We start from the raw sequence: 27,121 nt of genomic DNA on the forward strand, positions 1-27,121 counted from the left end.
TTTTGGCAGGTGGGGGATGGATGGCTGTCTCTTTTGAAAGCTATTTAAATTATGGGTACATGAGCCTGCTCTGTTTACATTAACTTGCAAAAGCCCATCCCTATAAAAGATTAGTTTTTGGGTAAAATGAATCCAAATTTTGTTCTAAAAAGAATACTTTCTTAAATACAAAGTGTCTGATCTGTTCTGAACACATTATTCTTAGGGAGCTATTACCTTAGAGATTTTGTGTGTGTATACAATAAACATTTGTATAAAAGAACAACTTCCTGGCCTTTATTAAAAGTTGCAGAGTACTGGCAGGAAAATCATGATGCCTACCTACCTTGGTCACTTCAGGTATGAGTAAACCACTCACTTTTGGGGTAGTCTTAAGGAAAACATCAGCTTATTAGCGTCAGCTTATTACCAGTCCTGTCCCAATCTGGCATGTCTTCTGGGCTTGAGAGGGAGCTGGTGGCCACCACATCATTAGTAGGACTAGTGGGATGGTTAAGTTAGTAATATGCCATAGGTTTGTGTTCCCCTCCAGCAGGTGTTTCTATGTGGTGTCCTGACTTCATGGCAATCTAAGAATTATACTAAAAGAACTGAATCGAGTCTCTCAATATGTGCTGACATCAAATACTGTGACAACATCCTAATGATTTTTCTTAACATTTTATTATGAGATGTTCAAAACATACAGGAAGGTTGGAAGAATTTTACAGGGAATATATGTTTACCAAGACTCAACTGTCAACACTTTACTAAGCTTGTTATATCAATTATCCAATAGTCTATCCACCTATCAATCCATCTTTATTTTTGATGTATTTTCATGAATGAATTGCAGTTATTTACACCCATCCTTCTAAAACTCCTCAGCAATACATATTGTTAACTAAAGTTCAGTATTCTTTTGTTGTAAAATTTCCATACAATGAAGTGCACAAATATTAATGGTACTTGTGCTAAATAAGTTTAGGCAAATGCATACACCTATATAACCCACACCCCTATTCAAAATATTCTTATTTACCATCACCCCAGAAAGTTCCCTCGTGTCCCTTCCCAGAGACAACCACTTTTTTTCCCTACCAGATTTCCCTGTTCTACAACTTCACAGATATGGACTCAGACATTATGTATTCCCCATGATAATTTTTAAAAGACAAATTCCTAAGAAATTCAAAGTGTCTCTGAAACAGGGAGAATAGTGATAAAGACAACATCTGGGATCAGATTCTGATGCATTCACTGAGCAGGTATTATGAGAACCTCTACTCTGTAGATAAAGAGATCAGACAATCTCTGCCCTCAAGGAGTTCACACTGTCTTGAGGGGATACATCCTGGTCAGAGTCCTGGAGTTGAGACAGTCATCACATGCCACAGAAGGAGACCTAATACAGTCTGGGAACCAGAAGGGAATCAAGGGAAATTTAACGTTGTACCTAGGAACTTGTCTCAGGCAGCCAATACTCTGTATTATCTGCAATTCTAGAATCTTGTAACTCAAAATGATTTGTCCTTAAAAGGGCAGTTTTACAGTACTGAGATGTCAGGCGTTCTGCCAAAGAAACTATAAAAGTTACAAACTGAAATTGGGCTTACTGTTTTCTCTAGTTTGAACTGATACAAACTCAGGTGCTGTATTCAGCATTGCTTCCAAATATAAAAGCACCATGCTTTTCTGGTCCCGGACCACAAGTGGCAGAAGTTTTGAAGGGCTCCAAACAGCAACAGCAAAGCTTTACATCTTCCTGGACTTTGCCTTAGCTTTCTCAAGGCTTATCACACCCATTATATCTCCAAGTTTAGGCCCTCACTTCCTAACTCATTTTCACTCATTACCTTCAAATTTTACACACAAATTACAAATGAAAGGTACTTGGATCCCTTATATACCAACTTTGTCCTATGGCTGTTTTCTAGTGGGGAAATATGAGGGGAGCCCAAGAAAATGTGATGGTATTGAAATTTGATTAATCACTCTTCTTCCAGCAAAGTATGACAGGGATAAGCAAAGTTTGCAAACTTCTTTTATCCAAAGAGAAAGGAGAAAGCTATACACCAGGAGCCACCTATTGCTACAGATACCATGACCCTTGAAAGAAATGTTTCTTTTTCCTATCATTTGAAACAAAAAGTTAGCTAGCATCTAACTAAACGCATTCCCCTTTTTTGGTGTACTCTGTCAGGAGCAAGTCACTGCTGACTAATGACTGAAAAGAACTTAAACTGAACGTTGATGGTAAAAGGAAGAGCAACTACTGAGGTGGTCTGCTTTAAACAAGTCATGGCACTTCTATAGTAACAAAGCAGCTATCAATGACAAACTAATTTTAAGGAATACTTTCTTCTTGCCCTTCTCAGTCAGCTTGACTCAGCTGAGTTCCACAATTCACAAACAGCTGCAAGAACAGAAAAATGAAGTGCCTGTACATTGGAATCCTGACTCAAGCAGACTTGTCTCATTGGCTGGATAAAGGATAGCAGAATGTATAACCGAATCATTTTCCTATACACCTGAAACTAACACAATGCTGTAAATCGACTATATTCATATATTAAAAAAAAAAAAAAAGATAACTAAGCATTAAAGGTAAAGGAGGAGAGGAAAAAAATCTCAGTTTAGCACATGTATGTTATAGCCTGAAGGTTTGTGTGCCCCACCTTGTATGTGGCACTCTTGACCCCCCGATGTGATGGTATTTAGAGGGCAGCCTGTGGGGAGGATTACATTTACATGAGGTCAAGAGGTTCTCTCTCTGCCATGTGATGACACAGAAGTCTGTACACTAAGAGCCAAATCTGCCAGCACCTTGATTTTGAACTTTTCAATGTCTAGAACTGAGAAATGTCTGTTGTTTAAGCTATTTGTTGTTGTTTAGTTGCCCAGTCGTGTCCACCTCTTTTGAGACCTCATGAACTTGTAGCCTGCCAGGCTCCTCTGTCCATGGGATTCTCCATGCAAAAATACTGGAGTAGATTGTGATTTCATTCTCCAGGGGATCTTCCCAACCCAGGGATCAAAGGCACATCTGCATTGGCAAGAGGATTCTTTACCACTGAGCCACCAGGTAAACCCCTTAAGCCATTCGGTCTATGTTATTTCATTATAGCAGCCCGAGTAGTGTTAAAATGTTTCCAACAACTTCTATGACCCATCAAGGAATGAAAGTCAGACAGGATATTCCAGATTGCTGTGATGCTGAATATTCATATGTCCCTTCACTTTCTTGATTCTTAAAAGAAGTATTTATCAGATATCTACCAGGTGTAAAGCACTGTGCCAGGTGCTTGCAACTGTGGAAACTGATTAGATCAGAGTCTCTGCCTTGTGGAGCCGACATTTGAAAAGCTAACTAAGTAAAGTCACTCAGTTATGTCCAACTCTTTGCGACCCCATGAACTGTAGCCTACCAGGCTCCTCTGTCCACAGGATTTTCCAGGCAAGAGTACTGTAGGAGTGGGTTGCCATTTCCTTTTCCAGGGGATCTTCCCGACCCAGGGATCGAACCCGGGTTCTCCAGCATTGCAGGCAGATGCTTTACCGTCTGAGCCACCAAGCTAAGGCATCAAATAATGACAATATAAATAAAATAGGTAAGTGCTATGAAAACAGCAGAGGAATATGGTACCACAAGAGTATGTAAGAGGGAGATCCGAACTGGTCCTTAAGTGTAAGCTGACAACCCCGAGAAAGTGAAATCTGAACTGAAATCTGGAGGCGATCAGCAGGACTTACTGAGTGAACCAGTACAGTGGGACTCCGCATGAACAAGGCTGGGAGACCAGAGAGTACAGAAGTCCCCATTGGCTGGGCAAGGCAGTTTTAGCTGCAGATGACAACAAGGGAGACAGGGCCTGGATCACTTGATCTAAAAAAAATACAGAAATAATAAAGAATGGACTGAAGGGAGAAGAGAACCCTGATAAATCCTATTTTATCCATTTCTACTTCAGAATCAGATGCAGTTATCTGCAGAAAAAGCTCCCTACTGGAAACTAGATTCTGAAGGAAGTAAGCTGGGATCAGCCTTTGGAGACTGGGAGGTGCTGCAGCTACAGACCTCCCCAGGCCCCCCACCCCGCGTCACACTGTGAGAAATGCTCTCTACTCCCCTCACTCTGCAGGCAGTTTACAAATGACATTTTATCAGAAGATGTGCTGAACACCCCTTTCATCAATTCTAGAGTTCAGGATATTCACTTTTATGATAAATGTCTTTAAAAATTCTAAAACTGGAATGTTTTAGAGTAATTATTAATGTATGGCAACTGCTTCCTCATCTGGTGGTCCCTCATCAGGGAAGCTCAACTATCCCTTTGTAAGGGTCAGGGAGCGCCTTACAATGTAATGTGTAAACCAACAGTGTAGCTCATATGATTTCACAGTCTCCTAACAGAAACAAGCAAAATGAAAAGCAGATATAAAAAGCTCAGAAAGCACCCATATCCAGACCATTTAGCTTGGGAATAAGCATGACCTGAAGATACATTATTATAATACAAAGTATTAATAAGCTGAATTTACCAAGACAGTTTATACTCAGTAAGGGAAAAGTTTATTTGGAAAAATCCTTGAAAAGAAAAAAAATGCTTTGCAGTCAACCTATTTTGAAAAGAAACTTATTTTTCTTGACCAAAACTAACTAACTTTTCTTGACCAAACAAAATGGATCAATGAAGAACTGTTTTACCTACAAAGTTATGAGGTGGAGTCACTAAGAGTCAAGGTAGCATGCTAAATGTTCTACCAAGAAAAAGACTAAGAGACTAACCTACTACAGAAAGGAAAGTGCTAGTAACCGTAACCCAACCACAAGAGAAGACCAAATAGAAAGGACTTTAAAAAAAAAAAAAAACAACTTTATTCCAAACAGAAATACCAAAAGAAGCACATTACCTCTGAAACATTTAACAGAATTTCATTTAAACTGATATAGTCACAAAACTGAAAATATCAAACAAAACCAGCTTTGTGTGCTTAACCACTTTTAATAATGAAACTTTAAAAAAGGAAACATACCGAGACTCCCCCACAATTTGGGAGCCATTTAGGCAAGCATATATTCAGTATTAGGCAAAAAGGCAGCATTAAAAACTAAAAATCCTCAAATTTAAGGAGAATGCCTATTCAAGTCTTTGATACTCATTTATAAGCACATGAGAAAACAGATTATTTTCAAAGAGTCAAGTCTGAGTGCTTACCCTGTCTTTAAATGTGATCGCCACTGCACCTTCATTTTGACTGCATACCCCTCACACGACAGTACTTCACCTACACTGAATAGTCTTGGTCAGTATGACTGGCTTACCGTGAAGGCCTCCAGGACCACCGTCGTCATCTTAAGGTCTGTATTGCCTGATAACTGAGTCTCACCATGTTATCAAGCTAGGGAATTTCAGGTCTCCAAAGCTGATTATATACACACAGTTCTGTTTCATTGCACAGTTCACAATATATAGCAGGTAATTATATGTAATATTAACTATTGAGACAAAAGCACCAACTATCTCCGACCACTAAAGAAATGAAGACACACTTGCCACCATATAGAGGTTGTGTTTACTCTGTAGTGCAGTCCTGAGGGCTCATACCACTCTAAGGATGTTTAGTATAGACTCTATAACATATTTCTGGTGGCATCAGAATGAAGTATAGGAGGCAAGACCCGAACTGCCCTGTGCTCTGAGCCGTCTGCACCACATATGTAACAGAAAGGCCACTTTTAAAGCTTTTCAGATAAAGTCATTCGATCATAATTTGCCTTTTCAAAATTATTACCATACTAGTTCACACTGAAGGTAAAAACAATAGTTAGAATCTCTTACTTACTAATAACACATTTTGACTTCTTTTAAATTTCAGACAAAGCTGTTGGCTACCAAAAGTTCTGTTGAGTTTTCTGTCAAATTTAAGAAACTACAGGACAACACAAAACCATCCCTGGTAATGTATTTGCAGTTTGGTCTTCAAAAGCTGTAAAAAGTGACAAAGAAATCAATAAAGTGAGTTAAATTCATTAAAAAATATTTATTGTTTTTAAATGCCACGTTTGAGATAGCAGAAACCAAAGCAGCCTTCCAATTCTCACTTCACTTCTATTTCACAAAAGTGCTTTAGAATTTAGATTTCTATCACCTACATGGAGTGTATAGGCAAAAGGAAGCCCTGTAGAACTGAACGCCAGGAGAGTCAGGGCCAGGGCGTGACCCCAGGCTGACTCGCCCACCACACGCTGAGCACCCAGATATGCCCCCGAGCGTGGGACACACAAGAGAACGAGAGGTTCAGGCACCACAGTGCCTTTGCCACCCATCCCTGAAATTCAATCTGTTTTAAATCCTGACTGTTCCATAGGCCAAAAGATGCTACTCTCATTTGGCGTTAAATTCTTATTTTCTCAAATCCTTGCACCTGCACCTCGTTTCTAGAATAAACTGCCATTTCCAGCACAACATTCCCAAAGAGCCTCTGTAAAGCTGGCGAGCTTCATTACCACCTGGCAAACACCTGACGCCGCCCCCGACCCTTCACAGCCGGAAGGACGATGGTCCTGTCACCTGACCAGCCATCCTGCACTGAGAGGTAAACATCTTTGTTGGACTATCTGTCCAGAAACTGAGTAAACTATCATTTGAGGCCCTGGGTTTATTTTGGTCAGCATGTGCACATATTCACATGCAATTATCCAGAAAGATGAAAAACTGGTGATAACAGCTAGGTGCTCTGCCCATGTCAAATGCTAGAAAGCAATCTTAACTACATAATACTTACAGATGTGGATTTTTAAAAAACTGATTAACCATTTTTCTAGGGTATCTGGTATGTTTTACTAGTTATTCAATACCAACTGAAAGAACCACTTTGCTTTTTTATCTGGAAGAAAATATTTTAAAATCTGATTCCTCTGACAAGCAAATTTTTGTCTGTTAGGTAAGGGATAACTATGCTACCCAGCGATCACCAACTTCTTGAATTTAAAATATTTCAAATATCTTTATTTAAGCCTTATCCTCTTAAACTGTCTTACTATTTAAATGATAAAATGGTAAAACTGAGTTCCCAAAATGTAAAGATCCTAACAGAAGTTTCTATTTCCAAGAGTAAAATAAAAAAGACAGCTTAACACTGTGGGTGAAAGTTATCCTGAGTTTTTTCTCCTCCTTCTCTGGAACACTTAGAAACCAGAAAAAAAGAATCTGAGGTCCGATTAACAGACTTCCAAAATACAATGGAAGCACTTTTGTTGTTTTTTTAAAGAGAGTTTCAAGAGAATAGGATACTTGAAAACGACAAACTAATACTCAAAGGAAAAATGAAAAAAAACTTCGAAGTTCTTCACTAAGTTGGCAAAAACAATTCAAAGAAGTTGAGCTTAACAGAGCTAGATCTGAAATACAATTATAGGTTTCCCCTGCATTCCCATGAAACCTTTTGTAAGTCGAAATGGTATAAAGTGAAGAAGCAATTACTTTTTGTAAAAGCAAAAATCAACTTTTGGTTAGTGAAAATAGGTACTAATGTAGGTCTTATGTAAAAGCAAAGTGGCATAAAAGAAACTCTGGAAAAGTGGGGGATACCTGCAATATGAAACTTAATGGGATGAAACAAAATTAACAAAATTTAAGTCTCCAGATCTTTTGGCAATGAAATAAGTGAAATATAAAAATATTTTGGAAAGGTTTAAAGTCACGTTCAGAACTACAGAGAAAACTTTCAACCCTAGAAAGCAAACCTTAGATGCTTGAGTCTACCATGTCTAGACAAATAACTCAGATAATGAACATCACAAGAGGTGCTTAGTTTCAAAATGAATACAAGCAATTTATCATGAAAAGCCTACACATAATAAACTATTTTTCTTCTCTGTTCTGCTCCATTGTTCTACCATGTACATGCTTAAGTTCACAAAAACTACCCTTTGCAATTCCTCCTAAGAGCAGAGAAGCAAGAAATGGAGTAACAGAAGTAAGTTTGAGAATTCATGCGACCCTAAGAGCCTTTTCTCTGGCTGGTCATGGCCACTTATGTTTCAGTACAGAAGACTTCTGGAAAAGAGAATCATACCTTGGCTGTTTGTTTCCTTGTCAAAAGCTATGAGAGCAGCTAGTAATAAGGCAACTAGCCTAAAGGTCTCAGATAATGATTTAAAAAATCCCACCCCGCTCAAAAAAAAAAAAAAACCTTTAAATTTTCCTACTGAAACCATTTATTCTGAACTTGCTGGGGCTTAAGGAAAATAGCTTTGCCCAGAATTCACTGTGCCCTGGATGTGGACACCAATTTGTATTTGGCCCATTAGAAACAAGGCCGAATTGCATCCATCTTAGGTCTATTCAGTCGACAAATGGCACTGAACCAATTTCTTTCATATAATCTTTAACAAGAACTCATAAGTTGCATTAATTATGCCCCAAGAGATGAGGGACCGATGGTAATTCAGATGGGCACCTCGGAAAAGGTTTGTCAGTTTCCTGTCCCGTTCTAGCCAGATTTTTTGGAAAACCTTGGGGAAAGACTGAAATTCCCCACCGATTTGAGACTGCATGCGAGTTTTTACAACATTAACTGGAAAAAACAAGATTCCCAACATGGCACCCAACAGGCCTCCACAGATAAAATCATTGACCAAATGAGCACTGTGAGTCGTTGCTGTAGGCAGGTGCTCCTTTATGGGACCTCGAAGGCCAAAAAAAAGGACATTGCTGAATCCGTTACGGAAGAGAACGGGCACCAAGCCTCGATAATACTCTCGAATTCCATGGCATTTCAGTGCCTTGAAAGCCTGGTAAGTGTTTGTAAATTTGTCATGATGCCTGTGGTCCTGAAGCAATGTTTGGACTCTTTCCAGTGGAGTGAAAATTGCTTCTGTTGTCCCTGCAAGGACTGCGGCCATGCTGCGGGTTGCAAACTCTGGGGTACTGACATGCTTACGGAGAAGGCAAGATAAATCCTCATATAGACCAAACATAAGTGCCAGTGTGGTTGTCTTCTGCATTAATGGGGGGAGGATTCCGCGATACAAGTTTCGAAATCCGTCCCTCCTCAACTGAAGTATCGCATCCCGGGTTTTGATTCCATACAGCTGTTGCCGAAAGAGAACCTTCTGAATGGGAAATGTGATTGCTATGTTGTTGAATGCTGCACAGCAGCCACACAGGTAATGCTTCATTTCACTAACAGTTGCAATATGAGGTGCTATATCTTGCTTTGAAGATGTTAGGATTGGGGGCCTCTTTTCATGAGCTTCTGAATCCATCATGTTGCTTAAGATCTTTCTCCGTCACAAAGGACTTTTCTAACCTACAAACAACAAAATGATAATAGGTAAACCTTTATATACAGTACTAAACATATGAAAAATTCCCTAATCCTTCCTCCAATTTTTTGACTCTATTACATTTGGGGAGGGGGGCGGCCTGAGGCCCTTTCAGCAGTCCACGGGGTCCTCCTTTTTCCAGCTACATATCTGCGTAAGGCTGGATTTTCTGCATATACTTCAACTAAATCAATTTACCACAACAGATCAAATGCAGAGGTAGATATGAGATGCCACTGACCTTTTAAGCCGGACATTAAAGAGACTTACAAAACTGTAAAACATATTTCTCATTAATTCTGGGGGAGGGAAAATAATTATTTTTCATGAAAACATGTTGCTTATGTTAACATGTAATGGGTTTATTGCTGTTATTCTAAAGTGAATTAATAAATATTTAAAAATTTTGTTTTTATTTCTAAGACCATGAATATTAATCCATACAAATAAAGGCTCTTTGGCTGGGGCGGGGGCGGGTTCCACAAAATTTTTTTAAGTTTGTAAAGGGACCAAAAAATTTGAGAACCACTGGACTAGATCATATGTAATGCCTAAACTACATAATGGTACATGCGATTATCCTTCTAAAACAGATTCAAAGGGCTCTTGTAAGTAATAAAATAACAAGACACACATTCGATCATTCTGTTTGCTAACACTTACTTAGTATCTACTGTAAACTAGGTCCTCTGCTAAGTGCTACAGATTCAAAGACAAGGAACTTGCAATCTAACAGAGGACTGCCAAGGTAGACAATCACTTCAGTGTACTACCTTCTATGATAAATATCTACTGTGGGAACACAGGTAAGGGACAGCAAGTATATACTTTGTGAAGTGGAGGCTGGGAGAACAGGGTCAAAGACAGCCTGCAGGTATATACTATACACTCTTCACATATTTAATTCTCAAAAACAACTCCATAAACATTACATTCCCAGTTTTACAAATGAAAAACCAATATCCCCTTCATCCAAGATACAGTTAGTAACTGGTGGAGCTGGCATCTTGAAGTCTGCCTCCAGAGTTTATGTTCCTGTTGTCACACCACAGATGGCAGTGACTTTGGTAGGCTGTCCTGGGACAGACTGGCTGTACCAGACCATGCTGAAAAAGATCTGAAGCCTAAATACATAGGCTTAGCCCACTGAATAGAATGAAGGCAAGGTCCTACCCCTGGAATAAATACGCTTTCTAAAAAGAGCCAGATTACTCCTTGCCCGTCTTCTACAACCTAATTAAAAACAAGCAAAGGGCTTGAACAGACATTTCTCCAAAGATATACAAAATGACCAACAGACATACAAGAAGATGCTCAATATCACTTATTGTCAGAGAAATGCAAATGAAGACCTCATACTCATTAGGACAACTGCTATTAGAAAAGAAAAGAACAACTGTTTAGTGGGGATGTAAAATGGTGCAACCACTATGGAAAACAGTATGGCAGTTCTTCAAAAAATTAAAAACAGAACTACCATATGATACCATCACCAATCCCACTTCTGGGCACACATCCAAAAGAATTCATCGCAAGGTTTCCAAGAGATGTCTGCACATTCAAGTTCCAGAACTATTCACAGAGCCAAGAGGTGAAAGCAACCCCAGTGTCTGGATGCATAAACAAAACGTGGTATATTCGCACAAGAGAATATTATGTAGCCTTAAAAAGGAAGGAAATCCGGTTATATGCTACAACATGAATCAACTGTAAGGATAAGGGGAAATAAGCCAGTTATAAAAGGACAAATAACCACGTAATTCCACTTACACAAGTACCTAAAGTAGTCAAATTCATAGAGACGAAAAGTGGAAAGAATGGTGGTTACCAGAGGCTGGGGGAGGTGGGAACAAAGTTATACTATTCAGTAATGTGTACAGTTTCAGTTCTGCTAGATGAAAACTTCTGGAGATCTGTTTTATAACAATGTAAATACACTTAATGTAATTGAATTTATACTTAAAATTGGTTAAGATGGTAAATCTTAGGATACATTTTTTCTTTTTTTAACCACATACCTAGAAAAGAATACATATAAGGGTTTCAATTATAAGTAATTACAAGAATAAAACAGGCCACATAATAAACCATCTAGGTCTTTGACATATGACCAAAATAAAACCACCCCCGTTCCCAAACAAATTTATTGTTCTTTCCTCCCCATACCACACACATGCTGCTGTGAACTGCTAACCATTCAGGACAAAAGGTGTTAAAGAGAAATGTCATCACGTGAAGGTAGAGCAGAGTGCAGAGTGAGGCGCACAATCAGGAAGCGTATGTTCAGTTTACACGTGCAGAAGCCACAGACATGTGACAGAAAATATAGAACACACCTACACGATTCTAATTTTCCTTCTAGAAATACAGCCTAGGGAAACAGTTATTAATAGAAGAGGTACACAAAGACTCATCTACAGGACAAGTACGACAGTGCTCTTAACAGAAATACAGAGTCAAAATTAAAATGTGGAACAGAAAGGCACGCACTGCATAGATGAAGACGTAGCCAACTGACAGGATGTCATACAGGTACTAAAAATGAAGGAGTATTTACACTTAAGGCTCAGTATATTAATTTGAATTTTTAATGGTGTTAAGTGTTGGATAGCAGCGAGTCCTTCTTTTGATCAATAAAGTATCACAGAAAAAATAAAAAATAAGGGAGAATACTTTTATTGACATGGCACAATCACGTTTTCATTAATATATTTAGATAAGAAATAGAAAGCCAAAATTAGTTTTATACTTTCTGATTTAATAATAATGCTATATTTTCCTATTCTATATTTTTCAGGTTGAATTAGCTGGAGACAGTGATAAATCTAAAGGTCTAACCAGGAGGACAAAAGGCCGACAGGGGGACGTGATAAGTTCCCAAGTGACCAAAGGCAAATTGCTGTGCCTCCTTGAGGCTGCTTCCACACGTGTAACCAGCCATGGCTGCCCACCCGCACTCTGGGCAGAAGTCAGCTGCAGAGTACAAGAGCCAGGTCCCAGTACTATGCTGGGGACACAGCGAGTTCTGAACTGTGTTCTTCTGTTTGCTTTATTCAGACTCGCATGATAACATTATCAAGATGTTATTTTCATTTACTTCTGTTAGGAATTCCTTCTTCTTTGCCTGCTTTTACACTGGTCTCCTCAGTCTATTAAGCGATTTTATTTTAATTCAATCAATTTATTCAACTCCTGTAACGTTCAGAGGTTAGGGATAAAAAACGACCTTGGCCTCAGGGGAGATACAACATGAAAATGACTGGATCACAGTGTGATAAATGCAACCACAGGGACGTGTACAAGGTATATGGCCCCATAGAGGAAGGGGCCATTAATTAGCTGTCCGGAGGGAAAGACAGGGTGGGCTATGACTTCTGGGCAGGGCTCTGCAAGGTGAATAGGACTCTGGTTGTACGTAAGGGTGAAGCACATTTTGGCCAAAGGCAGCACAGGCTAAAATGGAAGCCCCGTATCAAAGGAGCAGCAGGATCACATTCCTTAGGAGTATGTCTGGCTGGAGCTTACTGTGGAGGGAGATGCATGAGTGGCAGTCAGTAACACAAAAGCTGGCTAGGCCCTGCGTTACCAGAAACCCTCATGATGATACCAAGACCCTCTGATGCTATTATGGTTTGTTTTTCCCTTTCTCATGTGAAGCCAATAGAAATAAGACTATTTTCCTTAGGCATGTTATACCAAGATCTGTGTGCCCTTCTCCCAGAAGACAGACTACATTAAGAAGAAAATGTGACATCTATATGCTCTAGCCCAATGGCTGTTTGCAGTTGGAGCTGGCTTGCTATCACATTTCTATTAGAAAAGATAAACATGCCCTCAGTTGAGAAAAATTATGCCTGGAAACCACTGCAGGCCCAATGGACTGTAGCCTGCCAGGCCCCTCTGTCCATGGAATTCTCCAGGCAAGAATACTGGCGTAGGCTGCCATTTCCTTCTCCAAGGAAAGCCTGCCTTAAGAAGGTAATAAAAGGAGTCAGCTCTTCTCCCTGCTGTCAGCTGGTCACACCTGTAAAAGGAGACAGCGCCAGGGCCCTAACTTCTCACTGTTCGCTCCCATCACCAGAGCAGCCACACTACCCCTGGACACCAAACACTGTGTTCACCTGAACAAACGTCACCTCTGGCAGAGGCTGGAGGACTGGGACTTATCTCTAAATGCTGCTTAGTACTATCACGATGGGGAATTAAGGGACGGTAAAAACTGTGGTTGCTGAGGGGGCTGGGAGAGGGATGGAGCAGCAGTTTAGGATTAGCAGATGCAAGCTATTATATAGAGAATGGATAAACAAGATCCTACCATATACATAGGAAATTATGTTCAATATCCTGTGATAAACCACAATGGTAATAAATACGAAAGAGAATGTATATATACATATATAGAGATAGATAATGGAATTACTTTGCTGTAGAAAATAACATTGTAAATCAACCATGCTTCAATAAAATAAACTAAAAAAACACAATTTAAAAAAGATATTTCTTAAGAGAAAAATAAAAGTGTAATTAATGAAATACACATATGTCCTCTCCTCCAGGCTCACTGCCCTAGCCCAGGTCCTCTTCATCTCCTGCCTGACCACTGACAAACCCTCTTTACTAGTCAGCCTGACTCTAATCACACATTCCATCTCATCCCCACCAACCTCTCCATCATTTAAAAATCCGCTAACAGCAGCAGACACCCCAGTGTTTTGAATGGTCATATAGTAGTTTATCAAATGGATATATGTAATTTATTCTATCTCCTATTCATGGTCACTGTTTATGATTTTTTTCCTTTTAAATAATGCTGCAATGGGCAACTTTGTAACTACATCTGGTGAACTCTCACAAGTTTATCTGTAGGGTAAAATCTTTAGAATGGACTGCAGTACATTTTAATTTGAAAGCTATGCCAAATTGCCCCCAGAAACCTTACTGTGATTTACATTTCCACCAAGTGTATGCGAGTTCCCAGTTTCCCTACCATTTCCAATACCATGTATTAAACAGTAATTTCTGCCCATCTGATGGGTGAAAAAAAACTTGTCACTGAAATTTTTTGATCAAAATTGAGCATTTTTCATCTGAAGGTCATGCTTTATTGACCATCTGAATTTCTTTTACTGTAAAATTTCACATTATCCATTTTTCTGAAGGCATTTTGTTTGTTAATTTGTAAGATTTCTTCCTATCTAAAGAAAATCAATCCTAGTTACATTAACCAAGTTGTGGCAAATACTTTCTCCAGTTTGTATCATTTTTGTGATACTGAAGTTCCTAATATTGATATGACATCTACTGATTCTGGCTTCTAGGTTTTGTGTGCTCCACAGAAGGCCTTCACTATTCTTGAAGTATAAACATGGATTATAAGTAATCCACACTTCCTTCTACAACTTCTGTGGTTTTCATTTACCACTTTCATTTAAGTTCCCAGGTAAACTAGAATGTATTTTTGTCATATTCCTCACTCAAAATCTTGGAATTTCATAGAAGTGACTTTATAAATTTAAAAAACTGTCACTTTCTCTTAAATTGAACCTTTAAAAAAACAACAACAACAAAAAACTGTACAAGGATGTGCTTTCTTCCTATTTCCTTTTTAGAAACCTTAGCAGCATTTAAAATTTTGTTCACAGATCTTGAAATTTCTCATGACCAGGTATCTTACCTTTTTAGTACCTATTATGAAAGAGTTATTTTCTTCCAATTAATTGTCTGCTCTTTGCATATGAAACAGTTACCAGTTTCTGTGTATTAAGGTTAAAGGCGGCCAACAGCCTCTATTTCTCAGTTTTTTTTGGTGGATCTGCTCGTTTCCACTACATAAAATATCAAACAACTTTGCCTTCTCTTTATAGTATGCATCTTTCTTATGGGATTGGCATGTACTTGCTGAACAAAACTGAACTATGGTAATAGTAAACATCCTTACACTCTGACATTTGTGGGGACTCCAGTATGTGAAGCATGACGCTGGTCTGTGGTTTCAGGAACATGAAGTTCTTATCATCTGACTGTTTATAACCAAGTCCTAGCAGTTTCAAGTTTATGTGGGGAAACAAGTCATCATGATACAAAAATGTTCACTGATCAACTAGACCATGTAAAATTTGTTCCCACTCAAGTAATCTGTTTACCATCTCTCGCTGCCCATCTTCAGGACTGGGCTGCAAACATGAACTGGAGAATGTCTTCCCAGAGCTATTATGCAATTTCATCTGACAAATTACACTGTAACCCCCAACACTTCATTCCGCATTCATTCTAAGAATTAGTACATCTACAATGATAATTTAAGCCCCTGCCCCCTGCCATTTACTAGGAAATTTGTTTCCCATTAAAAATGGATTCCATTTTTCTAGCACTCTGCTCAGTCGCTCAGTCATGTTACTCCTTGCGACTCCATGGACTACAGCACGCCAGGCCTCCCTGTCCAGCACCAACTCCCGGAGCCTACTCAAACTCATGTCAGTGATGCCATCCAACCATCTCATCCTCTGCTGAACCCTTCTCCTCCAGCCTTCAGTCTGTCCCAGCATCAGGTTCTTTTCTGATCAGTCGGTTCTTCGCATCAGGTGGCCAATGTATTGCAGTTTCAGCTTCAGCATCAGTCCTTCCAATGAATATTCAGGACTGATTTCCTTTAGGATGGACTGGTTGGATCTCCCTGCAGTCCAAAGGACTCTCAAGAATCTTCTCCAACACCACAGTTCAAAAGCATCAATTCTTTGGTGCTCAGCTTCCTTTATAGTCCAACTCTCACATCCATACATGACTACTGGAAAAACCATAGCTTCAACTAGACAGACCTCTGTTGCTAAAGTAATATCTCTGCTTTTTAATATGCTGTCTAGGTTGGTCATAGCTTTTCTTTCAAGGAGCAAGCATCTTTTAATTTCATGGCTGCAGTCACCATCTGCAGTGATTTTGGAGCCCCAAAAAATAAAATCTGTCACTGTTTCTATTGTTTCCCCATCTATTTGTCATGAAGTGATGGGACTGGATGCTACGATCTTAGTTTTCTGAATGCTGAGTTTTAAGCCAACTTTTCTACTCTCCTCTTCCACTTTTATCAAAAGGCTCTTTAGTTCTTCTTTGCTTTCTGCCATAAGGGTGGTGTCATCTGCCTATCTGAGGTTACTGATATTTCTCCCAGCAATCTTGATTCCAGCCTATGCTTCATCTGGCCCAGCATTTCGCATGATGTACTATGCATATAGGTTAAATAAGGAGGGTGACATTATACAGCCATCACGTACTCCTTTCCCGACTTGGACCAGGTCTGTTGTTCCATATCCAGTTCTGTTGCTTCTTGACCTGTATACAGATTTCTCAAGAGGCAGGTCAGGTGGTCTGGTATTCACATTTCTGGAAGAATTTTCCACAGTTTGTAGTGATCCACACAAAGGCTTTGATGTAGTCAATAAAGCAAAAGGAGATGTTTTTCTGGAACTCTCTTCTGTTTTGATGATCCAGCGGATGTTGGTGATTTGATCTCTGGTTCCTCTGCCTTTTCTAAATCCAGCTTGAACATCTGGAAGTTCACGGTTCATGTACTGTTGAAGCCTGGCTTGGAGAATTTTGAGCATTACCTTGCTAGTGTGTGAGATGAGAGCACTTGTGCAGTAGTCGGAACATTCTTGGCATTGCCTTTCTTTAGGATTGGAATGAAAATTGACCTTTTCCAGTCCTGTGGCCACTGCTGAGTTTTCCAGATTTGCTGGCATATTGAGTGCAATACTTTCACAGCATCATCTTTTAGGATTTGAAATAACTCAACTAGAATTCCATTCGCTCCACCAGCTTTGTTTGTAGTGATGCTTCCTAAGGCCCTCTTGACTTCACATTCCAGGATGTTTGGCTCTACCACAGTGGTTATCTGGATCATGAAGATATTTTTTGTATAGTTCTTCTGTGTATTCTGGCCACCCCTTCTTAATATTTTCTGCTTCTGTTAGGTCCATAGCATTTCTGTCCTTTATTGTATTCATCTTTGCATGAAATGTTCCCTTGGTATCTCTAATTTTCTTGAAGAGATCTCTAGTTTTTCCCATTCTATTGTTTTCCTCTATTTCTTTGCACTTATCACTGAGGAAGGCTTTCTTATCTCCCTTGCTATTCTTTTGAACTCTGCATTTAAATGGGTATATCTTTCCTTTTCTCCTTGGCCTTTTGCTTCTCTCCTTTTCTCAGCTATTTGTAAGGCCTCCTCAGACAACCATCTTGCCTTTTGCATTTCTTTTTCTTGGGGACAGTCTTGATCACTGCCTCCTGTACAATGTCACGACCCTCTGTTCATAGTTCTTCAGGCACTCTATCAGGTCTAATCAATCCCTTCAATGTATTTGTCACTTCCACTGTATAATCGTAAAGGATCTGATTCAGGTCACACCTGAATGGTCTAGTGGTTTTCTGCCGGGAGCCGGTGAGGCATTCCACTCATGACAAAGGTCATGAGGAAGGAGGCTTGGCATACGCAAAGGCGGGATCGAGCCTCAGGAGTCCCCCTGGATATTCTCGAGCATCTACCCCCCAAAAAAACCAGAGTCTGCCTACTTTATTGCTTTGTGCTCTCACCTCTGACTTTACTGGGGGCTGTCCCCCACCACCATCTCGCTCTCTCTGACAAAGAGTTAACTTACAGCTCCGATTAATAAAGTTCCTGGGCAACTAGGAGTGTTTAAATCCAAACCCCTCAGATGGCTCTCTAACTCGCCTGACAAGTTTACTCGGACTCCTACAGCTATGCATACGATTGTTTACAGTCTCCCAGCCTCAAGAGGCACAGGAAGCTTAAGATATTCAAATAGCTTAGAGCCTCTCAGAGAGTTAGAAACTGTCAGAATAAAACGAGTAAAAGATTTCATTGATGAGCCAATGCTTGCTGCCAACTTTCCACATCCCCTGAATTGTATCCTTGAATGTGTATTAATTAATATAGTTGGTATGTAGAAAAAATAAGTAGTGGCCTTGGTGTTAGTAACTTTAGATCCTTAAGGTAATAAATCCTTTCCTTTGTTGTAAACCCATTACACATCCGCCCTATAGGAATGCAATTTTACCTTCGGAAGATGACGCCAAACCTTAAAATAATTACTCTTAGAGAAAATAAGTCTTTGTTGATAAGTCTTTGTCAAGAGTCATAAAATGTTAATAAGCCTTCTGGCCAGAAGATGATGTAAATCACCTAAACCATTTGTATATGATAAATTTGCAGGAAAGAAACCCTGGTTTTTGATAAGGATCAAAAACTGCTGACTTTGCATCCCCTATTATCCTCTATGTGTAACTTAGGATATAAAAGCCCCTGTTGAAAATAAAGCTACGGGCCTTGCTCACCAAAGCTTGGTCTCCCCATGTCATTCTTCCCCTCAATTTCCAGCTGAGTCTCCATCTGGAGCGCGGATATCCTCTGCGACCATTTATTTGCCTGGGCTTCTAAGACCCACTCGAGAAGGTGTCTAAGGTGGGGCACCTTCCGCTATTCAAGAGGGCGCCTGCGGCCTCCATGGTCAGAGCTAACCTGGTGTCACGGGTTATATTGATTTTCTGCGTAAACCAAGCTACTCAGCTTCTTTTCTCCACTGAATTTTCCTACTGAGCTATCCTCATTCTATTACTCTTTATATCTTTTATGAATAAATAAATAAATAGTCGCCGACGCCGTCTCCCCTTCGAATACCCTGGATCAGCCAGGGCTGGACCCCGGCAGTTTTCCCTACTTTCTTCGATTTAAGTCTGAATTTGGCAATAAGGAGTTCATGATCTGAGCCACAGTCAGCCCCTAGTCTTGTTTTTGCTGACTGTATAGAGCTTCTCCATCTTTGGCTGCAAAGAATATAATCAATCTGATTTCGATATTGACTATCTGGTGATGTCAATGCTTAGAGTCTTCTCTTGTGTTGTTGGAAGAGGGTATTTACTATGACCAGTGTGTTCTCTTGGCAAAACTCTGTTTGCCTTTGACCTGCTTAATTTTGTATTCCAAGGGCAAATTTGCCTGTTACTCCAGGTAGCTCTTGACGTCCTACTTTTGCATTCCAGTCCCCTATAAAGAAATGGACATCTTTTTTGGGTGTTAGTTCTAGAAGGTCTTGTAGGTCTTCATAGAACCTTTCAGCTTCAGCCTCTTCAGCGTTACTGGTTGGGGCATAGACTTGGATTACTGTGATATTGAATGGTTTACCTTGGAAACGAACAGAGATCACTCTGTCGTTTTTGAGACTGCATCCAAGTACTGCATTTTGGACTCTTTTTGTTGACTATGATGGCTACTCCATTTCTTCTAAGGGATTTTTTTCCACAGTATTAGATATAATGGTCATCTGAGTTAAGATCACCCATTCCAGTCCATTTTAGTTCACTGATTCCTAAAATGTTGATGTTCACTCTTGCCATCTCCTGTTCACTCTTGCCACTTTCAATCTGCCTTGATTCATGGACCTTACATTCCAGGTTCCTATGTAATATTTCTCTTTACAGCATCAGACTTCACTTCTATTACCCATTATATCCACAACTGGGTGTTGTTTTTGCTTTGGCCACTAATAATCAACTAATAAGGGCCTCTTAGTTTTTTCAAACACGAGAAGGGAATACACATTTATTCCTGTTTTATGATCACCTCCACCCTTTCCCACCACCACTACCCTAGGAATCTATCTTGAACTCTGGTCAGTTGCTTCCAGGAAGCTACTGAGAGGATCCTATGGACCCTGGAGACAGAGCCAGTGTAACATTTAACAGGTACAGATAATTGCCTGGGTTCAAATCCCGGTTGAACTATGTATATACTGTGTGACTTTCAGCAAGTTACTTCATGTCCCTATGGCTTAGTTTCCTTGTTTACAAAATAAGAATGCTATCTACCTCACAGGCCAGCCAATTAATTGAATAAATACATAGGAAGCACCCAGGAAAGTAATCTACAGCACAACAGATGGCTTGACAAGGATAAAGTACTATCGTTCTTTTCTGATGTATTTGTTTGGTGTATACGTTAGTGCGTTGCTTGACAATTTGTCACCCCTGCAATCCTACTTGGCCACAGTGAAATATTCCTTTAATGTACCACTACAGTTTGCTAATATTTTAAAATTTCACATCATTATTCGTAACATACCGAGTTTCCGATTTCAGTACTACCTTCATATAAAGTTGAGATGTCAACGTTCCATTCCCTTTGTAAAAGAGTTCTGTCATTTTTCCTTCTTTAAGCTGGCGAACAATTTAAATCTTATCATAATTATCTTTTTCTTGAAAGTTAAGAGAAGTCACCTGAAACGCCATCTGGGCCCGGTGTTTTGGGGGAGGGCAGCTTTACAAAGACCTTCTCGATTTCTTCCATTGTTACTGGCCTGTTAGGTTCACTTTCCAGAGTCAACTGTGATAACTGGATTTCCCTAGACAGAACAGAGAAAGTCTGATTTATTTAGTTTTATAAGGCACTTGTTATTTAAAAGAACACTTTTACTCTTGTGTGTCTACATTCCCTTTTTCTTGAGCAGGGTAGCCAGTTTACCTAATGTACATTTCTCTCATCACAGCAAAGAACCAGTTCTTAAATTTACCAATTTTACTATGTTTCAGTTTTTAAAAATTTTGTTTTTCTTCTTTATCATCTTATTTCTCCTGCTCTGGGTTTATTTTCTTCTAATTTCTTAAAGAGAATTTTCTTACTTTTATGTATTCTTTGTTTCATAATTTGAGTGTTCAAGGCTATGTATTTTGCTTTAAGTAAAACCTTTACTATTACTTTTTAAGCCATTCCATGGAGAGTTTTGGTCTAATTGGTGGTTACCTTACCATCTGTATCATCTCCTGTTCTTCACCAGAGTGGCTTTGATTTGGGATGACAGGCACCCTTTCCAGAGTCCAGGCCTATTTAGGGTTCGTGCATCACAGCATATCTTTAATTTATGCTCAGGAGATGAGAATCTTTCTTGTGTAGGAAAGATCCTACAGGGATGAACCTTGATATCTGACAACTACCCTCCAGTCTGAAAAGGTTCAATGACAAAAACACCTTGAGGCTGACCTTCATCAGTGGGAGAACAAAGCAGCAGCAAGCAGCCAAGTTCACCAAGTCCACTGCTAAGTTTTTTGATCACAGTGGGACACTGGTCATGGAGGTACACAAGCCTGAAGTAGCCAGGCTCCATAATAGTCTCGCCACAGAAAGAAAATAAAACACAGACTTTTCAAAGTGACCATCTTTCTGCCGGATCATGCTGAAATACAAAGTGAGGAGGAAAGAAACTGAGATCTTAAAATGAAGCCAGAAATGTTAAAATGTCTGTTCTGAACTTTTAGTCCATCCAGGATAAACAGGATTTTCCAGCACAGATATGAGAAGCTGCCATCTGGTATCTAGCTGGGGCCTCCTTGACCTGCTGACTGCACTATTTCGACTCTTTTTCTGGAAAAGCACTTTTGATAAAAGCTGTATAGATTTCCTCCTTCATACCAAAAGTAATTTATATAGTATTGGCATTGTGCCGTGTAGTATTTGAAGACTCAATTTTTAAACTTGTTAACCTGTTTCTGACTGTGCTAACTCCCCTTTCAACAGCTGTCTCCCTTAATTCAGGATATGATCTGCATGTATGACAGCTGTCCTTCACACACAACTTTTGCAGGTATGCATAAATCTGACTTTGGGAGAACTGGAAAAAACAACAGTTTTTTAATTTGTTTAAAACAGATCTTCGGTTACATTTTGTGCTCTTAACGAATTAAAGGCGTCAACAGCATTTTTAGTTAAAGAAAATTTGTCCTATAGACGCTTGAGAAGTTTGCCAGGGCCTAGAGTTTGATAATTATTAATCGATCAGTCTTTTATATCCTTTCTTCTTATCATTTCAGCTGCCAGACATGAGTTCAAACTCTTACTAGTACTACACTTGTCAATCTAAGATTAACCAACATTTTAAAAACAACTTAGCATAGAAATACTTTATATCCATGTAATGCTTCGCTCTTCTTCAGTTTCAGGAATAACCAATGTTAAAATCAACAAAAACATCCAGATTCATGTATGTTATTTGCCATTAACACAGTGACAATTTGTAAATGTAAAAAAATTTCATTTTTACATACAAAACACATAACAATCTCAATTATAAAGTCACAAGCTACAAGCTATTTAACAGTATACATCCTTGATAACACAAACCAAGATACTTGTACACCTGAACAACACAATTTTGTTCACGTTCACCCTTAATGACTGGAATGGTACTTGCATTACTTTTCAAAATTTTGCAAATTAAAGTACTTCAATTAGTTTTGTCATGACTCTTTGGGTCTGTTATTAAACAAACAGAAATCTGTGACTAATAGAAGCCAGTCATTTCTTGACTACTGTACTGAATTATTTTAGAAAATCTGAAGAACATGTATACATTTATGGTTTCAGATTTTTAAAAAATAAGCCTGGACTTAGGAAAAAGGAACATAATGAAATCTTTCCAGACTTCACAGATTTACAGCTTTCTCCCTCATTTCATCCTATACACCAGGACAGTGTGAACAGGTTCTCTATTTAGCAACAGAAGGCAGGCTAGTGTGCAGGATAGTCTTCTGTAGCAAAATTTAAAATTTTGCGTGTTTATCTAGAGTGTGAACATGACTAAATTTCTTTGCTAAACTGATCTATATATTTAAATTCTTTAACATGGATAATAATTCTTTGCAATTTATTGCAAAACTTATTTGCCATAATTTTACATTTGCTACCTAAAACACTCAACCTATGTCAACATTAGGAAACAAAGTTAATTAAGCTGACTTTCATTAAACTCCAAGTGTCAATTAAACTTCTGCGGCAGAAGAAAACAGTGTAAAGTCTAAATGCTCACTGTAATTTACAGTCCACGGGATAAGACCGAGAAATGAGCCAGCACAAAGGTCTTTGTGCAAAAACTGGGGAGAAAGCAACTGTTATTCTCAAAGGATGTTGACTCCCACAAGTCAGCACGTCTGAGTCAGCATTCAGAACAAGATTAATCTGGATTCTAGTTCTAGTTAGGACACTATCTTGCTACTATAAATACAAAGCAATGTCTATAATTTTAAAATTCCACTTCTCTGGGCTAACTTTAATCTACCAAAGGAGAGACCAGATAAATCCACTCCCTCTTAAAGGTAACAGCTTGTGATCTTTCCCTGGGATGCACTCGAGGTGACTCCAGATCCAAAGTGCCTAACCTGTGCTCTGGAACCACTAACGGGCCCAACCAGTCCTGACACCTTTTGATTTTATGGAATTCTTTCAAAACAAGGGCACTACAGAGTTACTTTAAGGGCTTCTGTTTCACTGCTTGCAGGTGGGGATTAAGACCAGATGTGTACAGCTGCAAGGGGCAAAAAAGAAAAGCGTAAAAGCAGCTGAGGCATCGACACGCTCCACCTAGATAAGCTACTAAGCTTAGTAATTGGTACAGAGATTTTCAATTAACAACAATGCCCACCCCCACTTCCCCACCATCACGGAAAAAAACCAGCCTAGTACAACGGAGTTTCTCGCAACGCGAAGCAACATGGTGTCGCAGAACAAGCATTGTTTGGCCGGGTAGCTGAACTTACTTACCGCTTCCCTGGCGTCCATTTCCCCGGTCTGTGGTTAAGGGGGAGGGGAGGGGAGTGGACGGGATCGTCCAGGCCTCTCCAGTCCCTGACATTCAACGGAACCAGAGGTCCTGGAATCCCAGGCCCCGAGATAGCAAGGGCCCTTTAGCGGTCCCAGCGTCGCTCTCCCGGGACTCAAGCAAAGCCCGGCCCCTCCCCGCCCCGCTCTCAGGGCTCGCCGGGAGGCACCTCCCCGCCCGGGGCGCGCCCAAATGAAAGCACAGCCTCCTCTGCCGAAAAGGCTCTTCCCAGCAGCCAGACGGCGCCCTCAGCCCGGAAAAGCCCGGTGGCGGGCGGCAGAGCAGGGAGCGTAGAGCTGGCCCCGGCGACTGCGGACCCCACCCGGGATGGCGCGCGCGGGAACAGCGGGACGCACCGAGGGGAGGCAGTGCGCGCGCGCGGACGGGGGTGGGCGCCGAGCAACCGAGCCAGAGGGCCGGGCAGACGGCCTCCTCAGAGCCTCTTTCGTGCTTCCACTCACTCCACGCGGAGGCCGGGGGAACCCCGTGTTTTCCTTTCGCCTGCCTCCCGACTCACCCATCGCCGCGGGCGCCCGGCTTCCACGCCCGGTAGCGGCCCGCCGGCAGGTTGGTGAGCCTGCGAGCCGGCGCAGGCGCAGACCTTGACCGACCCAGAACTCTGGGCGGGGCGTGACGCGGTCGACGCCGCCGAGCCCGGTCACGTGAGGGAGACGCGGCCGCACCACCTCTCAATAATCCCCCGGAGGGTCAGGTGATGCCGGCTAACTCCTGGCAGCGGTTCGCCGCCGCAGGGCAGGTGTAGGGTCACCCATCACACCTGTCGTCAGGCTTTGGGATTCCGCTTGCTGGAATAGCGTACCCTTGGTGTATGGTGGCCTTGCCGTGCCACAAATAGCCAACGCTTTTGCTAGTGCACAGCCTGTGGGAGGACCACTGGGAATCGACAGTTGTGGATGGCAAGCTTGCACGTGGGCCTAGGCCTTCCAAGTCCCCACCTCACTACCCTTTGTATCATTGGTTAGATTTCATCAAACGCTTGGAGTTGCCTTTTGTCAGGTACTGATACTGCAGTTCACAGAACACCTTTAGAATATACAAATATGTGTGCTCTAAAATATACAGATTATTTAAAAGCCCTGTTTCCTTCAATTTCAGACAACTTGCACGTCTTGGACTCTACTGCAGTCGGAGTTAGGAGGCCTAGGTCAAGTCATAGCGATCCTTGAGCCCCAGATCTCTGAAAAGTAATACCTGCCTTGCATGCATCCCTTGGCCTTTGTAAGAATCACTGGGAATAATGATCTGACTCTTTTATCAACTGGAAGGCACACAGATGTGAGGGACCGAAGGAATTGGAAAGGTCAGCCTGGGAGCGAGGTCCTCTTGAGGATCATCAAATATGTGATGGCTTACCAGGTGGCTCATTGCTAAAGAATCTGCCTGCCAATGTAGGAGGTGCAAGAGACACTGGTTCCATCCCTGGGTGAGGAAGATCCCCTGGAGTAGGAAATGAAAGCACACTGCAGTATTCTTGCCTGGAAAATTCCATGGACAGAGGAGCCTGGCTGGCAACAGTCCATAGGGTCGCAAAAAAGAGTCAGACACAACTTACAGCTAAACAACAACAACATGCTCTTTACTTGGGGTTTGTCCAATAAGCAACTTCCTGGAGTGAAACCGGGTGGGTGGGTCTCCCTGTGTACTTCCCCTGAGAGCACTTTGTAGATGCTGACTGCTTGAGCTGGTCTGATTAACTGCTTCTTGTGATGTGGGAGGCCGTGCTACCTAATTTCAGCCAATGCTCTGCTGAGGTACCTACTGTGTGCCACTGTGTTCTCTTGGGGGAGCTTAGAGTGCAGTGAAGGCTGTAAAAGCAAAAACTCTGAAAATTCAGAAGCATGAGGGGCCTTTCCCCTTAAGAGGGAACCAGGGATGGCGTCACAGAGGAGGAAGTCACCTAGGCCTTGGGGGATGAATGAGTGGGAATTTGGACTAGTGAGTAGAAGGTAAAATTGTAAAGGTCAGGTGGTGGGGTCTGATATTGCAAACCTTGACCGTCAGATGCAGGCACCTGGCATCTAACCAGTGTGCAGAGATAGATTTCGGGCTCCACGGATAATGACAAGGCCATTCTGTACCTTGGAATCATTAAAATCAGGCAACAGTTGGCATTTATGCCAGAATTATGTTTGCCCTGTCTTTTGTGAATTCCTATTCAGATGTATTATTTGAAAAATAAATAAATTAGGCAGGCACCCAGCGTGTTCATAGCATAAATAATTCATTTCTGATTAGAATGGAGAGGTTATTCTCCTGTGGTAGAGCCTGAAGAGGAGGCAAAAATGGAAACTAAACACACAGCTGGGTCACAACAGACTCAAAAGAGGGGGGAATCCCCTCAAAAGAGGGCAGTGTGGACAGGAACACTCAGGTCTGGAGCTAAGCCAGCTGTTTCTTTTATGCAGCGGGTCACAGCGCTGGCCTCTCCCCCACCAGCTCTTAGTTCCTTGTCAGAAACCTCCCAGGTCCTTAATTGGCTATTCTTGGACATATGAATGTTGAAGGTCAAAAACCTCTATTATCTGATTCAGGATTCATCATAAAGTTATCCTTTCATTTCTCTATTCTCATCCACCCATTGTTGTATTCTTTCTTTAGTCTCTTAAAGTATTCTCTATACCTCCAGCTTCCACAGCATCTGTCAGATAACATCCTCTAACCGAGTTTTTTTTTTTTTTCCAAGTTGCAAATACTAAGCATTTAATGGTTTTCTTTTATTTATTTGGATGGTATTTTATGTTATTTTGTCTGATGGAGAAAGTAAAAATCACTCAGTCATGTCCAACTCTTTGCAACCCCATGGACAATACAGTCCATGGAAATTTCCAGGCCAGAATACTGGAGTGGGTAGCCTTTCCCTTCTCCAGGGGATCTTCCCAAACCAGGGATCAAATTCAGGTCTCCCACATAGCAGGTGGATTCTTTACCAGCTGAGCCACAAGGGAAGCCCAAGAATACTGCCCATCTGATGGAGAAGTCATCTCTTTTTCATTTTTTTTTCACTTAAAATTTTTTTAAATTGGAGGATACCATATAACAATGCAAATCAGCTATAAATATGTATATAAACACATATATTTATAGCCTCCCTCTTGAGCCTCTTCCCCCATCCTCTTCCACCCCTCTAGGTCGT

General features: G+C 40.8%; 1 protein-coding gene across 11 annotated transcripts; it reads right to left on the reverse strand.

Annotated features, from left to right (window-relative positions):
* Window positions 1-644: 644 nt before the first annotated feature.
* On the reverse strand, window positions 645-24,789 carry SLC25A51 (solute carrier family 25 member 51). 11 transcript variants are annotated; one of them, XM_086415951.1, is made up of 3 exons: window positions 24,485-24,789; window positions 20,597-20,721; window positions 645-9,297 (listed from the first exon to the last, which is right to left on the reverse strand). In XM_086415951.1, exon 3 carries the CDS (start codon window positions 9,254-9,256, stop codon window positions 8,363-8,365), a length of 894 nt encoding a protein of 297 aa, XP_086272077.1. In that variant the 5' UTR covers window positions 9,257-9,297; window positions 20,597-20,721; window positions 24,485-24,789; the 3' UTR covers window positions 645-8,362. The 11 variants fall into 11 exon arrangements, 9 of the variants coding, with proteins under 9 accessions (XP_086272077.1, XP_086272081.1, XP_086272079.1 ...); XM_086415955.1 differs by having other exon boundaries at window positions 20,442-20,721; XM_086415953.1 differs by having other exon boundaries at window positions 24,324-24,571.
* Between the last annotated feature and the right edge of the window lie 2,332 nt (window positions 24,790-27,121).

This window comes from Bos grunniens, chromosome 8, assembly GCF_055505025.1.
Source record: "Bos grunniens cultivar Pamir isolate PY7600 chromosome 8, Bosgru_T2T1.0, whole genome shotgun sequence".
Classification (NCBI taxonomy): Eukaryota; Metazoa; Chordata; class Mammalia; order Artiodactyla; family Bovidae; genus Bos; species Bos grunniens.

What these genes read in the sequence shown, in the direction of transcription:
- SLC25A51 (XM_086415951.1), bottom strand. Translation starts at nt 9,256, where the DNA reads ATGATGGATTCAGAAGCTCATGAAAAGAGGCCCCCAATCCTAACATCT.